The 17170-nt window shown below is 32.5% G+C and overlaps 1 protein-coding gene across 1 annotated transcript; it reads left to right on the top strand.

Annotated features, from left to right (window-relative positions):
• Positions 1–75: 75 nt before the first annotated feature.
• Positions 76–12032, top strand: LOC143064804 (gem-associated protein 2-like). Its single transcript, XM_076237919.1, has 8 exons — positions 76–278; positions 5943–6030; positions 6533–6625; positions 7815–7874; positions 8469–8627; positions 9605–9673; positions 10827–10937; positions 11781–12032. The coding sequence occupies exons 1-8, from the start codon at positions 148–150 to the stop codon at positions 11877–11879; spliced, it is 810 nt and encodes a 269-aa protein (XP_076094034.1). The 5' UTR covers positions 76–147; the 3' UTR covers positions 11880–12032.
• Positions 12033–17170: the final 5138 nt, after the last annotated feature.

Genomic DNA, 17170 nt, shown 5'->3' with positions numbered 1-17170 from the left:
CGATATTGCTTTGAAAAGTTATAAATAAATTAGATCTGTATCATTTATGCGTTTATTGATACGAAATATTAGAGGTCGAAATGATGTTATTGTTAAACATCGAGTAAAAATTGCCAAAACGTTCGAAATAAAAAGATTATACCAAAAATGAATGGAAGTGATGAATCTGACGAGGACAGGTTACAAGGAGCGGCCCTCATCGTCGACGATGGCGGGTTGGATGATTTCGATTTGGATATCCCACCCACTACTGGAAATGAATACTTACGTCGAGTTCGGTTTGTGGATAAATTTATTTGACTTGTTCATCTTAACAAGTCCATGACCATGTGGACCTTTTGGCATCTCATAATTTACCTTGAGTGCAGACAAACCAGTGCATCCAAAATAGTTTAAAAGCATAGCATTTCCCAGATAAAAAAAAAAATTCATTTAGGATGAAATTTTTAAAAAAATGACAGGAAAAACGTTTTTTGCGTAAAAAAAGACAGGATGAAATGCTGCCATAAAAAAAGGACATGATGTCATTTTATGTAAAAAAAAGTCAGGATAAACTAATGAAAAAAAGCGTATTAAATAAAAAGGCAGGACATACATGACATAAGTTATCCAAATAATTATGAGACTATAACGTCTGGCATGGCTCAGTGATCTGGAAGGATGTGCGCCCTGCGCCTATAGCGCATAACGACCAGAAATGGCGCATAGAGTGACTTATGTAAGCGCCGACGTGGCGCACGTTATTTTTCACTTCGTTTCGAAACGTTTAGATATCGTAAAATGGATTTCCGATCGTGTTCCGTGCCGCCATGTGTGTCTACACAACTGTAATGTTTCTCCAATGATAGGAGCATCTGTATATTTTTGGGAAGTCTAGGGAGTTTTCCAATGGGGTAATAGAAAAGTGCGGTATAACTGATTACCAAAAAAAATGCAATTACCCATCATTCATGATATGATTTTTATAAACAACTTTAAATTTGTGAAATTTGGCTAGTATGGACGAGATTTATCTCTAATTATTATCTCTTCCAGTTTAACTTGCCATTATTTCGAATGAAAAACCCCAAAGCTTTTTAGGCAGTTAAGCTGCCTTATGCGAGCACCCTGGTTTTGTGTGCTACCCAATAAGTGCTGAAATACATGCCATTGTTATCATCTAGCTGTCTACTATATTATTTATAACTTATTGGACAGTTTTTTCATACTTTTCATTCTGGATTACAAAAAATATAACCAGAAAAACCTTAAATGATCGTCGATTTTCCCAAAAGTTTTGAAGTTGCACATAGGAAGTAGAGCACATTAGGAATCCTTATGTAGCTTATTATTCCCTGAGCTTTTGGCTAAGCTGTCAAAGAACAAATGTATGAAATATTTAATCGCCGAAAATCTCTAAAGACAAGTAGTTTAGATTTCCCAAATTGCAAAAGTCGTAGGAATATTGTTTGTCGTCAATACGTAGTCAACTACGTATATATACGTCAGTATAAGTTCAACTGATCACGCGATTGGCGGCAATTTTGAATTAGAAGACGAAATTTCTTTTTAATTTGGACGCAGGTGTTCAAATTAGCGGTGGTCCGATGTCTGCGACCTTCCACTTTTGCAGTCGGACTTTCTACTTGCCCAAGTTACTAGCTACGCCCGACGGACCTTGAAAGAAAAAATAACTTTGCAAACATTTTTACCAAAGTTTCCTAATAAACGATCTCAAACTTATTTTCATCGTAACTATTCATGTTCAATTTGTTCAACCGCTAGCTTTATCTAGAAAATCGCCGATAAATAATGTGTAAATCCAAGCAATATCTTATCTCACTATCTGTCAAAAGGTCAAAAACAACATTCAAAATAAAATGGCTGCCGCGAGAAGACAATACAATACCGGATCCGATTCCGGAAGCGGATAAGGGTAATTCCGGGTTTTGGCTTTAAACTAAAAAAATCCAGACAGGTGACAAAATACATCTATGCATGGTAAATAAATATAAACACTAGAATTGAAAACCAAAAGAAAGAAAAATCAGAAAATATTTTGTACACTAATTTTAATGTCAAAATCCAATACAATGTGACAGTTGGGAACAGTTTATCTAACAATATATATGTTCCTGGTAACAGTATAAATTTTCTTTATCAGTGATACATGTTGGTAATGTATGTTAAATGCTTTTCAAGTTAAACATATTTCTGCCATTTTAAGGGGTATTTTTTCTTCTCAATTTTGATAGGTCAGTTAAAATAGCTGGAAGTTTCTTATATAAAAAAAAAGATATGGTATGATTGCCAATGAGACAACTATTCACAAGAGACCAAAATGACCAAAACTTGGTAACGATCAAGATCCCCAACCCTAAACATGCTAAACCATATATATTCACGTATGGGACAATATAACAAATCATATGAAATATAGGTGGAGGTCGTTGGAGAATTTATAACGGTCTAGATCCACAATCTTTAACAATATATATTTATGAAATGGGAAAATCAAACAAATCAAATGAAATCTATGGTCACTGTACACCCTCCTGTTTGAGAACTTGGAAAAATTCCAGATCATCACCCCTTGACCATATATACTCATGTATAAATCAAATGAAATATAGGGGAAGTCCCTGTGGTCACCCTACCCCTCTTGTTTAAGAACTTTGAAACAGATGGGATCCCCAACTCTAAATTAAATGAAATATAGGGGGAGTCCCTGCAGTCACCCTACCCCTCCTGATTGAGAAATTGGAAACAGTCGAACTCGCACCTTTAAATTAAACCATATATATTCATGTATGAGCACTAATCAAATGAAATATAGGGAGAGTCCTTAGGGTCACCCTACCCACTCCTGTTTGATAAATTAGAAACAGATGAGATCCCCACCCTAAAACATATGTATTTATGTATCGGACAATATAACAAATCAAATGAAATAAAGGGGAAGTCACTGGGGCCCCCACCCCCTCCTGTTTGAAAACTTGATAACGGTCGAGATTCCCACCCATAAACCATATATATTTATGTATGGGACAATATAAACAATCCAATGAAAAATAGGAGTAGTCCCTAGGGCCACCCCACACTCTATTGTGTGTGTTTTGACAACTTGTAAAAGATTGAGATACCAACACCTAAACCATATTTATTCCTGTTTGTCATTTCAAAAAAGATTGAATGACATGCAAGGTCAATCTCATATGCATATCACTTTACTAGACCCTAACACCTGTCATTTTATTCCAAACTTAGACATTGTGGACTTAAAGTGAAGGTGGAATTCTTTTACCTTTACTATGGACAGGTCAGTCAGACCTCACTGTTGATCCCTGTAGTAGTAAACATTTGTCTGATTTGTGTCTCATAACTTTTGTACTGTACAACACAAACTTAGTTTTCTTTCCAGGGAAGCAAGTCCACTCATACTTTTATAAGCTCGTACTAAAGACAACTTGAACTACTAACAGTCAACTAATACGAACAATTGCGATCAACTAAAAGAACTGCAATCATTGCAAATTTGTACCACTGCTGACTCGTGAAAGACTCATGACCATTCGTGGTCATGTGCGTTGCTATTAAAAACCTTGATAAAATATGAATTATTTTCCATAAAGATTAATTCATTAAATGAACATAAATGTACAATTATATATGAATGTTTAATGTTTGTTCTTTTAAATCTTGAAAAAAAAATTGAAGCAACATTGCTACAGTCTTCATAATTATGTTTGCCTTGGTTTTTGGTTAACTGCCTACAGTGCTTACAGCGCTTTGATTTATGAATATAGATTTTGTCTCCTTAAAAGGCGCTTAACTGTCCTTGTTACTTTTTGGTCTTTGGCTCATTTTGACATTTTGTAAACATGCCTTCAGCGAATTCTTGTTTTGTTCTATTAATGAATGATACTCTGTACTGTTATTGTTGTCATCGTGATGAAGTACTAATAATACAAGAATTGCAGAGCAAATGTCAGAAACGTCCTCTAATACGGAAAGTCTGGAATAAGTATGGTATCAACGAAGACCCAAATTTAATGTAAAAAAAATCATGAACATGAACAAGACAACAGTACTACATTTGTAGTTTAAACATTGAAAATATCTTTTGGTTATCTTAAATATTGTCTGGTTTGGAAGAAGTTATTTTATATTCTTTGAAATTGAAATTACAAAATCACAAAAACAATATCCATGATATTATTTAGAATCATAAAGGTAAGTACATGTACCATCACCTCTTTGCCGAAATATACCTGACTTTTTTTTCTTTTTCACTGTAGTCAATTCAAATGGCCCACTCATTTGACAACATGGCCCATTGAATTTATTTTTGAGGGGCACTGGGCCCATAGAGAAAAAATCCTTCCAGATCACTGATGGCTATTTTAACGTAAGAAGGCGTTCCAGAAAAAAATTAAAATTGCCTTGTGTGAGTTCGTGGTCTAATGGTTAAGACCAATGGCTACAATGCTGGAGGTCCCGAATTTGATTCTCACTCAGGGTGCTAAAAATATCAGCACATCAGAACACACATCTATGGTACCCAGACCAGAGTTTAAACTAGAATGGGTACTATGGGAGCCTCGGCTGGTCAAAGTTGCTCCCGACTTTGATCTTGAGACTTTGATCTTGAGAACAATCTGCTGATATCTCTTCTGGTTGTCTGTTCCCGCTGAGCAGCCCGATGGTTATCTCGAGTACTTCGGCTTCCTCCACCATAATAACAGACTCTGCCCGGTGTTGGGTGCGGATTGTCCTTGTAAATTTTAAACATTGTAAATACGTTAATTACACATCTCCATTAATCATGATAGGGGGTGTGCATGATTCCACTGTACACTCACAGCTCTCAAGGGGTGCTCCCTAAACGAAGGGATCTATATGCATACATCCATACTTGCCAGACGTCATAATTGTTTGGACTAGACATACATGACATAAGAGATAATAACTAAAAAAAAATGCATGACTAAATTTCTCATTCTAGCCTCGCACAAAAATCAAGTGGCAGCTCTCTAAACACTTGTGATTCACTTGATATGGTAGACTCAGTAACACATGTACAATTCAAAATCACCTGTAATAAAAACGTTAATTAGCATCTTTAACATACCGAATATTACAATTGTGAACGACTGGTGATACATGTAAATAAGAAATAAAACAAATCAGCTGAAATATATCGTTATTGATAACTCAAATAGACACTCAGTTTTGCTACAAATTTGGGGAAATCATATGCTTCATAAAGGAAAAATATCCCACAAACTACATGTATAATCAGAAAGAATTTTCCTGCCATACCTTTGAAGCTTTTTGATCGTAATAGTAGAACCACACTGCAATCCCATTTAAGCAGATATTGATAGATGTAAAGGATAATTTGCGTTTTGATTTTCTAAATGAATGCCCCAGTAAAGTTTTGTGCCAGTGGTTTTGGGCTTTGCACATTTAATTTGAAATAAACATTTTCCAAAGTTCATAAAATTTCATAAAGGTCTCTGTTTGGCAAAGTTATTGGTGTCTAAAAAAAATTTAACCACAGACTGAACAAAAATGTTGACACTGCTAATGACAGAATCTAGGATTGCTATGTCTCAACAAAAATAGATAATTTGGTTTTTATTATTCTTGTGCATGTTGAGTGTTTGAGTGAAAGCAAGAACGTTTTTACCTTTTTTGACATGAATTATTAAGATATGATGCATATGATGTATGGTGACATAAGAGTTTATAAATGTATTCATGTTTACAATTCAATACAAAATTTTACACCATCTTTTACAAAATGTATTTGGTTTGTTAGTGGCTGAGTGAATGTCATGTTTACCTGTTTACACAGTAATAAACTTCTAATTATTGATATTTCATTTTAAATTAAGATTTGACTTCAGACAGATGCACTATCATGATTATTATTAATGCAGCTTTCATTTTATGTTAAGGAGAGAAGCCAATGATTGTCCAAAAGTTGTAGTAGCTGATATAGATACTAGTATTTTTACAAAAAAACAGACCGTCAATGTCAGACATGTAAGTAGGTGTTCTACACTGGTTATTTAACTTATATTTGATCTATGTTGTAAAAAGATATGTATTTCTATGATGATATAGCCTAGTAAACAATTTTTTTTTAAACGGAACATGAATTTTAAGGCTGTTATAATCCCACAAAAAAGTTGTATTCCTTGTATATTTATAGTCTTTCTTTTCCTTTATTTTGGTGAATGATTGGCAGCCTATATGTTTAAGAGCAGCTTTTTGCATGTTGTTCTAAGATGATTGATTTTAAGAATTTCGTTATATTGACAATTTTCTGCACAGATTTTTAAAGAAATATAAAACAGCATTTAACTTGGATCTTGATATTAAGTGGCTCTTCAAAATTTTTCTACCAGCTATACAAACAATTTACAGAACATATATAACCTAGCTACTAACACATAGTGTTGGAAATGTTTATACTAGTAAGGGCGTTTCATGTCCTCTGTTTTTTCAATTTTTATGAATTATAAATTGTATTTATTTATTTCAGGATACAAGAGGCTGTCACCCTGCACCTAAAGGTTTTGCACCAGACTTAGAGTGGCAAAGAACACAAATAGCTGATTTTGCAGAGTTCAGACAAGTATTTGTTTATAATCTATCCATTTAAATAATTGTTAGAAGATTAAGTAATTTATTATATGACATTTTACTTTTTTTGTGAAATTATCTAATCAATTAAATGGTATGATGTGGCAATACATTTAGGGTAATGATTGCCATCCTATCTTATCTTACATAGACCTACTATGTAATTTGTAAGTATTTTTTAAAACCTTTTCAATAAAACAAAAAAAGTATACATATCAAGGAAGAGCACTGCTATTGAGATAATTAGATTTTACAACTTTTCACAAGTTTTATCCTTCGTTTGAAAATGTAGAATTATTTGGATTTTATTTTTCTAACATTTGAAATCAGGGGACTCACTACTTCCCCTGTTCAAATTTGTGTGATTTGTTATCAATGTTTCAATTTCAAATGTAGAATTTTTCCTTTGAAGTAATTCCAATGAAACGTTTATAAGCTCTTATAGGTTTTCTTAAATGCCTACTGTAGGTTTTCAAAGATAACTTTATCACAAAGGCAGATTTCATAAAGCACAAAGAAAAGAAAGAAATATAGTTTACATAGAATGTTTACTTTGAATGAATGAATGAATGAATAAATACTTTATTTGCAAGAAGCATATACATGCTATGGCAAACAAAAATATATACAATATATAACAAACAAAAGACAGCAGAGAACAGTAGTTACAAAGTATACAATAATATTATGACAATATATGAGATCTAATTTTCCAAGCTGCATTTAAATAATTGCATAGTTTTACTGTCAGAGATTTAGAATGAGCTTGTAATAAATTATCTAACTTGTGCCGATATGACCAAGAACAATAGAATAAAGGTAAAAATTCTATACGCACAGATCTATACGCTGGACATGATAAAACAAAATACTAATAATTTATCTTTGACTTAAAGTATATGTTTTTAGTACTGATAAATTACTTGATTAGTTAAAGTTTCTAATTACACATTCATCTAATAATTTACTAATTTTCTGAACAAAAGCAGAACAGACATTGTTTTATGTAAACTGATTGTATATTAATTTAAATAGATTTTTCCTATAAAATTATTATATTATCTGATCAGGAGATGTTATAATATTTTTCAATAACAGAAAATTGTATTGTTGTGTTGTTTAGCTGGACAATACCTCGAAAAAAGTAAATGTTATTATACATAATATATTTTTTTTTACAGAGTTATGCTAGACAGAAAGCATTACGCAAAAAGAACAAATCGTTGAAAATTGAAAATGTGGTAAGTTTAAGAAGAAAGCAAGATGATTTAAAAACACCACACACTATTTAGTAAAGTGCCCTAAATATTTTGGGCAGACAGCATAATTGAATATCATATATGAACAGTAAGTTCAAGCATTCATTCATACACTATTGTTTATACTTTTGATCTCCATAATCTTGTGTTACATTAAATATTATGTGTATAATAATTTACTTTCTTCTTTTATGCCTCTCGCCGTAGCAGAAGATGGCATTAAATTTTTCCCTTGTCCATATGTACATTTGTCTGATCAAGTTTGAAATTCACATATTAAAGATGGTACCAGCTTTGTGTAATCAGATTGCCTACATGTAGATGTTGGGCACCTTTTTATTTATTGAAGTGTTTGAGGAATTTGTATAAAATAGCCATGTCTAGTGTGGATGGGTGAATTAAATCTGATGACATGTATAGGGAAATTGACACACTCTTTGAATGTAAAACTTATTCCAGTCATGGGGTGGGAGGCTAAGATTTATATCTGTTGAGTACTATTAAACATTTTTATTTGTACACATTCACTTCTATAGAAGAAAACAGATCATTACAAGTTACATTTTAATTTTGCAGCCATTAGCAAATGACGTTGAAGGTTGGTGCCGTCTTTGTTTTGGACGTTTACAACCACCAGGGTCTGTTCCACATGAGATTAAAGAAAATGAAAGTGAGAATGGCACAGATAGACAAGGGACTTTACCTTTACTTAGTATAATGATGGCCATGGACCAGGTAAATGTTATTGTTAGATAGTTGTATAGATGAACAAGGGACATAATTCAGTAAAATGATAGCCTTGAACATAAAGTCGTGTTCTAGATAACTGTACTGATGAAAAGGAATCTAAATCAGTGTAATGATAGCATAGAACCCATTTGTTTTGATGTTCCAGATTATCATTTTTACTGGTATTTGTCTAATGGGACTTTAAGTCAATTTTAATAATAAAAAAAAATAATATATATACAAACCAATTAATATAATATAACAGGAAAGTGTTATGGTCCAAATATATGTACTGAGTAACAAGGAACTTTGCTTGGTGGATCATTGCCTAGGTAGTTGCCATGGTGCAGCAGATGAAACATAAGTCAGTAGCCAGGAGTTCATTGGTTGTTATTGGTTCATATCTGTCAAATTGTTTTGTTTTAAATCAGGCTGTTAGTTTTCTCAATTGAATTGTTTCATATTTTTCATGTCGATGCTTTTTATAGCCTTCTTTACAGTATGGGTTTTTATCATTTTGGAAGGTTATACTGTTGCCTATAATTGCTTACCTTTACTTTATTTTAACTTTGAAGGATAGTTGTCTCATTGGCAATCATACCATATCTCCTAATTTTTGTAAAAAACTTCACTCAGAATAATTATCAGGCTATTGATCTTATTGTTTTTCAGCAAATCACTTTCTCATTCAATTTGTGGTTTTGGGGTAAATTTGACTCAATTTGACATATTTGTTGCCTCTTAAAAAATAAAATCAAGGTAACAGAACAGAAGAAACTTCAAGGCATATAGCATCTACCGGTATAGATAGAATATGGGTGATCTAACTCTGCTACCTTCTAAAATATATCAGAACTTATTTACAATCTTCACACACATGTATAGCATGTATTTATCTCACTTTCAACTTCATCAAAGAAAACCAACAAGTTCCTATGGAAGATTTATTGATATTGGTTTTTTTTCTTTTTTTTCTTTTGTAGCCTGCTGTCATTAAAGTATTAGAATATCACATTAACTGGTTTGAGGCTACAGGATTTTCAGACAAACAGGTATTAAATGATGTTTATTTTATAAATTGTGACATGTAGAAACAAGTTTAGTTCTTTTTTACCGCATGAGTTTTGAATAATAGTCAACAGAACTTTCCTCCTGCAGTAAACATATTCTTGGAGGTTGTGATTCAATGTGTTGGATATAATTACTTAACCATGTCTAGGGTGGATGGGTGAATTAAGTTGATGAAATGTATAGGAAAAGTGACAAACTCTGCGTGTAAAAGGCCTAATACAACAAATCTTTGATAGGTCCAAAGGGGGTGGGGGTCTTTTTGTAAGCACAGTTTTGCTTCCTGTCCAACATAAACTTTTTTAAGTCAACCCACCTTTTAGAACCTATGCAGTGGATTTATCATTAAATGGGTCTCATCCTGATATGTATGAAACATATTCCACTGGACTATAAGCTAACAATAAGCAATCATTTTTTTATTCCACTTCAGTTCAGGTGGAAAATAATAATATTTTTGCTGACTTGTTTAGATACTGGTGTAAATTGTCCAATTTTAATGTTGTTTATTTCAAAGTCTTAAAATCTTTGGGTTCCTTGATATGCTGATTCTATCCATGTATTTAGATTTGGATATTGGACTATATTGGTAAAATTTTAATTTCCAATTTTTCAGTTCTTTGATAACATTTTCATCATTCACTCTGTGTTGGAAATCTGTGCTGTGTCAAATGTTCATCACAATCCAAATTCTCTGCTTATCAAGCTTGAATGTAGTGTCCATACCTGCCCCAACTCAACTGTTCTGGGTTTGTCCTCTGCAGTAGTATCAAGCTGTGCCCCATGGAGCATTTTATGAAGACATTGAACCAGAATTGAAATAATCTGTTTTTCTTTAAAGCATAGGATGTCTATTTGAAAACAGTTGGCACAAACTTACTAATGATTCCTAACATAGTTCTTCTTTAAGGAGACACCAATACACTAGTCTTTATTTTATATTCTATGTATGATTACTATCTCCAAAATGGAGAGAGAATTTAAGCTTAAATATGTTTTTGACATGAAGATTTTACAGTCATTACATTAAAGAATGCAAGAACTATCTCTTTATAAGATATGTTCTTTGAGATTTGAAGCACAACATATGAAAAATAATAATTGATATTTAAAATGCAAATAATTTTGTTATTTTAGGGCAGTTGGTTTTATTCTTTGTTGGTTTGTTTGGAGAAACCTCTTTCCCCAGAAGCTTGTTCAACTCTTAGAACTTTAGCCAGGTCTTGTTCCAATCTAAGAGCTTCACTTGTAAGTAGTAATTTTGCATAAATAAAAGTAAAAGAGAGAAAATATCACCCAAACACAATACAATGTTAAATAAAGTCTGGATACCTGGGATTCAATATAAACAATTTTTAAAAGATTGTTACTTTGTGACCTTGTTTGAAAAGAAGGGTTTTAATTGGGTATAATTCTGAATATACCTGTAATATTTGAGAGCTTTCTATCATCCCCTTACCCTTGATCAGTGGTTTAATAGTACAACATATGAGAAAAAAAAAACCTATAAAAATCAGTTGGAAATGGCATGATGCACAATTCATTGAAATCTCAAACCACATGTTGGCAAATTTGTTGTTAATGGCATAGCTTTAATTGTCTCTGTTGAGTATATTTACAAATTTGATATAATCTGGGCTATTTAGATCTTGACATACTGTATTGACTCAGGTTTCAGACTCTTTGTTCTCATCGATATGTGTTTTAATTTTTTTTTGTTGGTTTCACTTCTCATTGATGTACACACAAGACAGCTGCTTTTGTTCATACTACATGTATTTCTATATAAAAGACATTAGCATGTTCTGGTCACAACTGAAGTTATATTCAATGATGGTTCTAAAAATTTTTAAATGTTGTTTGATGATATTGATAGATGAAAAGGTGGTGCTTGAAATGATACAACTGAGTGTTTGCCACAGATATAGATTACAACATTATAGAAATAGAAATTTGATACAACTGTTTTTGAAGTCAATATATATTGAACCAATTCAGAAGAGCTATTTTCCAATATTAAGCAAAAATAAAATCATGGAACTTATTATTTTATTTGAATTATATACTATTATACAATTTATTTATTTATAGGAACATTCAGATGATCCACAACTATCACCATTGAACCTATTTATATGCATAGTGGCTAGATATTTTGACCAAATAGATTTAGCTGATTCAGGAACCTGAAGAATTCTATAAAATCTAATCAGAAATTTGATAGAACCAAGGTCAAGCTGTATGAGGGAAAAGAATACAGAAAGTTATCATATAAACTTTGGTATTTCTTCATCAAAGGAGAAATAAATAAATGATTTATCTAATAAATAACATGATGAACTAGATGTTAAAATATTTCCTCAACACCAGTACTTATAGCTTTATTGATTAGGTTCACATCACAAAATCAAATTTGTTGAGTCCCAACAAATCATGTTCACATATGAAATTATGGTGTAATGAGAAGGAGCAGACACTCATAATATTATTTTAACGCCCTCGTATGGAGAGACCATAAAGTGTTACCCTTGTCTGTCCATCTGTTCATACGTCCATCAAGAAAAAGGTTTCTGTTCTGTATTTTTTTGCATCAACCAAATTTCATGAAACTTACACAATGCTTATTACCACAAATCTCAGATCAAGTTTGAATTAGGGTTATGTCAATTATACTGTTTTTATACGCCCGTCGTCTTTTAGACGGGGCGTATTATGGTATACCGTTGTCCGTCCGTCCGTCTGTCCGTCCGTCCGTCCGTCCGTCCGTCTGTCCGTCCGTCCGTCCGTCCGTCGTCCACACTTCGGACAATAACTCAAGAACACTTTCACCAATTTCCATGAAACTTAAGTGAATTGTTTATATCTATTGACGTAAGCTCCCTTTCGTTTTTTTTTAATTTCAGATTTTAAGTTTTGGATTTATGGGGCTTTATTCATAAAAAAGGGGGGATTTTCAACACTTCGGACAATAACTCAAAAAGGCTTTCACCAATGTCCATGAAACTTTGGTGAATTGTTTATATCTATTGATGTAAGCTCCCTTTCAATTTTTATAAATTTCAGATTTTAAGTTTTGGATTTATGGGGCTTTATTCATAAAAAAAAGGGGGATTTTCAACACTTCGGACAATAACTCAAAAAGGCTTTCACCAATGTCCATGAAACTTTGGTGAATTGTTTATATCTATTGATGTAAGCTCCCTTTCAATTTTTATAAATTTCAGATTTTAAGTTTTGGATTTATGGGGCTTTATTCATAAAAAAAAGGGTGATTTTCAACACTTCGGACAATAACTCAAAAATGCTTTCACCAATGTCCATGAAACTTTGGTGAATTGTTTATATCTATTGATGTAAGCTCCCTTTTAATTTTTATAAATTTCAGATTTTAAGTTTTGGATTTATGGGGCTTTATTCATAAAAAAAGGGGGATTTTCAACACTTCGGACAATAACTCAAAAAGGCTTTCACCAATGCCCATGAAACTTTGGTGAATTGTTTATATCTATTGATGTAAGCTCCCTTTCAATTTTTATAAATTTCAGATTTTACATTTCCGTGTTATGAATTTTTATGCTTAAAAAAGGGGGGATTTTCGAATTTTGGGACAATAACTAACACTTTCACAAAATTTTATGCAACTTTGATAAATTGTTTATATCTATTGACATAAGCTCCCTTTTCATTTTTATAAATTTGAGATTTTACGTTTTCTTAAGTAATGAATTTTTATACCTAAAAAAGGGGGATTTTATGAAACTTTGGTGAATATATTATTGTAACATCTCTTTTGATTTGTATATATATTTCTAGTTGATCATATAAATTCATTTAAAGCATAAAAGACAAGTTAAAAGAGCAACGGGCGTATCATGCGCTAAAGCGCAGCCCTTTATTGATTTATGCTCTTTTAAAACACGAAATGCAAGCACAAGGATCATCAGTGTCCAGTTTACACATTCTCCATGTATTTACATCATATTTAACATAAAAGAGATGAGATTATGTATAAGATCAGTTTTTGCTTTTAACTGTTGTTTTTTTTAAAGAAAAATGTGAGTTATTAATTAAGTAAAGGACAGCAAGCTGCAAATTATTTCTGTGCAATACTTTTGAACCGTTGAACCACTGCTTTGCTAGTTTTTTATACGACCGCAAAATTTGAAAAAAATTTCGTCGTATATTGCTATCACGTTGGCGTCGTCGTCGTCGTCCGAATACTTTTAGTTTTCGCACTCTAACTTTAGTAAAACTGAATAGAAATCTATGAAATTTTAACACAAGGTTTATGACCACAAAAAGAAGGTTGGGATTGATTTTGGGAGTTTTGGTTCCAACATTTTAGGAATTAGGGGCCAAAAAGGGCCCAAATAAGCATTTTCTTGGTTTTCGTACTATAACTTTAGTTTAAGTTAATAGAAATCTATGAAATTTTGACACAAAGATTATGACCACAAAAGAAAGGTTGGGATTGATTTTGGGAGTTTTGGTTCCAACAGTTTAGGAATTAGGGGCCAAAAAAGGGCCCAAATAAGCATTATTCTTGGTTTTTCGCACAATAACTTTAGTTTAAGTAAATAGAAATCAATGAAATTTAAACACAATGTTTATGACCACAAAAGGAAGGTTGGTATTGATTTTGGGAGTTGAGGTCCCAACAGTTTAGGAATAAGGGGCCAAAAAGGGACCCAAATAAGCATTTTTCTTGGTTTTCGCACCATAACTTTAGTATAAGTAAATAGAAATGTATGAAATTTAAACACAAGGTTTATGACCATAAAAGGAAGGTTGGTATTGATTTTGGGAGTTTTGGTCCCAACAGTTTAGGAATAAAGGGCCCAAAGGGTCCAAAATTAAACTTTGTTTGATTTCATTAAAAATTGAATAATTGGGGTTCTTTGATATGCCAAATCTAACTGTGTATGTAGATTCTTAATTGTTGGTCCCGTTTTCAAATTGGTCTACATTAAAGTCCAAAGGGTCCAAAATTAAACTAAGTTTGATTTTAACAAAAATTGAATTCTTGGGCCTCTTTGATATGCTGAATCTAAACATGTACTTAGATTTTTAACCGGATTTTTGTGACAAAAATGTCGGTTATTGATTTGGGGATGTACGGCGGGCGGCCGGGCGGCCGGGCGGGCGGGCGGGCGGGCGGCAATCAAATGTTGTCCGTGCATTAACTCATGAACCGTTCAACCAAAGCTTTTAAAATTTTAATATGTTATTACTGACAACTATACGAAGGTCAAGTTCAATAATGGCGATTTTGACTTTTACCGTTCAGGAGTTATGGTTCTTGAAAGGCGGCAATCAAATGTTGTCCGTGCATTAACTCATGAACCGTTCAACCAAAGCTTTTAAAATTTTAATATGTTATTACTGACAACTATACGGAGGTCAAGTTCAATAATTGCGATTTTGACTTTTACCGTTCAGGAGTTATGGTTCTTGAAAGATTGAAAAATGGAGTTTTCAGTCGTGTCCGTGCATTTACTCATGAACTGTTCTACCAAAGCTTCCCAAATTTTAATATGTTGTTACTGATGACAGAATGGAGGTCAAGTTTAATAATGACGATTTTGACTTTTACCGTTCAGGAGTTATGGTTCTTGAAAGATTGAAAAATGGAGTTTCCAGTCGTGTCCGTGCATTTATGCATGAACTGTTCTACCAAAGCTTCCGAAATTTTAATATGCTGTTAGTGATGACAAAATGGAGGTCAAGTTCAATAATGACGATTTTGACTTTTACCGTTCAGGAGTTATGGTTCTTGAAAGATTGAAAAATGGTGTTTCCCGTCGTGTCCGTGCATTTTCTCATGAACCATTCAACCAAAGCTTTTGAAATTTTAATATGTTGTTACTGATGACAAAATAGAGGTAAAGGTCCATAATGACGATTTTGACTTTTACTGTTCAGGAGTTATGGTTTTTGAAAGATCGTAAAATGGCGTTTCCATTCACGTTGTTGCATTTACTCATGAACCATTCAATCTAAGCTTTTCAAATATTATTATTTCAAAATGTTGATACTGATGACAAAATAGAGGTCAAATTTGATATTGATGATTTTCACTTTCACCATTCATCAGTAATGATATCATCTGATATTGCCAGGACACAAATAAATGTAAATAAATCCGGTTTGCTGTCGTTGTGACAGCCTCTTGTTGATTATGGGCCCAGTTTTCAAGTTGGTCCAAATCAGGATCCAAAATTATTATAATAAGTATTGTGCAATAGCAAGAAATTTTCAATTGCACAGTATTCAGCAATAGCAAGAAATCTTCAATTGCACAGTATTGTGCAATAGCAAGAAATCTTCAATTGCACAGTATTGTGCAATAGCAAATATTTTCAATTGCACAGTATTGTACAATAGCAAGAAATATCTAATTGCACAATATTGTGCAATAGCAAGAAATATCTAATTTCAATTTCAATTTGAGTTATCTTTCTTTGTCCAGAATAGTAGTTGAATCAACTTAAATCATTGTTTTATACAATAAACAATGTATATTCACTTTTACTACCAACTGATAGATTAAAGCAATCTTTACCATTCAGTAATAACAAGCACTTTTTTTACATTTTAATATTTTATGATGTATTTAAATTAGTTATTGTTGCAAACTTCATTAGAAATTTGAATTGAGATCAGTTTTGAAATAAGGGAAAGGGGGATGTGAAAAAAAAATTGGGGGGTCAATTTTTTTCATTTCAGATTTCATAAATAAAAAGAAAATTTCTTCAAACATTTTTTTGAGAGGATTAATATTCAACAGCATAGTGAATTGCTCAAAGGCAAAATTTTTTGTTTAAGTTCATTAGACCACATTCATTCTGTGTCAGAAACCTATGCTGTGTCAACTATTTAATCACAATCCAAATTTAGAGCTGAATCCAGCTTGAATGTTGTGTCCATACTTGCCCCAACCGTTCAGGGTTCAACCTCTGCGGTTGTATAATGCTGCGCCCTGCGAAGCAACTGGTTAAAATATGTTTTTAGGATTTATGCAAGTTTGTGATCAAGTTTATTATTCAAGATTATCATTTTTACAATTCAGAAGTTATGGTCCTTGATTTTGAAATTGCACTTAACATTGTTTCCCTTATATAATCTATGAACCCTTCAATCAAGACTTTTCAAATATTTATATGTTGTAACCGAAGACAAATGGAGGCTACCTTCAAATTGATGATTTTTACTTTTACTGTTCAGGAATTATGGTCCTTGATAAATTTGAAAAAAGGCACACAGAATGTTGTAGGGCAAAACATTGTTCAATGGTTGTCTTTTGTTAATTTGGTTCATAAGTGTTTCTTGTTTTGTTATATAAATTAGACAGTTGGTTTTCCGGTTTGAATTGTTTTAAACATGTCATTTTGGGGCCTTCTATAGCTTGCTGTTCAGTGTGAGCCAAGGCTCCTTGTTAAAGGGCATACTTTGACCTATAATTGTTTACTTCTACAAATCAT

The sequence above is a fragment of the Mytilus galloprovincialis genome, chromosome 2 (genome assembly GCF_965363235.1).
Source record: "Mytilus galloprovincialis chromosome 2, xbMytGall1.hap1.1, whole genome shotgun sequence".
Classification (NCBI taxonomy): Eukaryota; Metazoa; Mollusca; class Bivalvia; order Mytilida; family Mytilidae; genus Mytilus; species Mytilus galloprovincialis.
Note: the sequence above shows the minus strand (reverse complement) of the source record. Positions and strands in the feature narration are given on the sequence as shown.

Excerpts from the sequence above, each read along its gene's own strand:
- LOC143064804 (XM_076237919.1), top strand. The coding sequence starts at position 148 with ATGAATGGAAGTGATGAATCTGACGAGGACAGGTTACAAGGAGCGGCC. Across the intron at positions 6,626-7,814 it reads ATTTTGCAGAGTTCAGACAA|AGTTATGCTAGACAGAAAGC; the intron begins GTATTTGTTTAT and ends TTTTTTTTACAG. Across the intron at positions 8,628-9,604 it reads TAATGATGGCCATGGACCAG|CCTGCTGTCATTAAAGTATT; the intron begins GTAAATGTTATT and ends TTTCTTTTGTAG.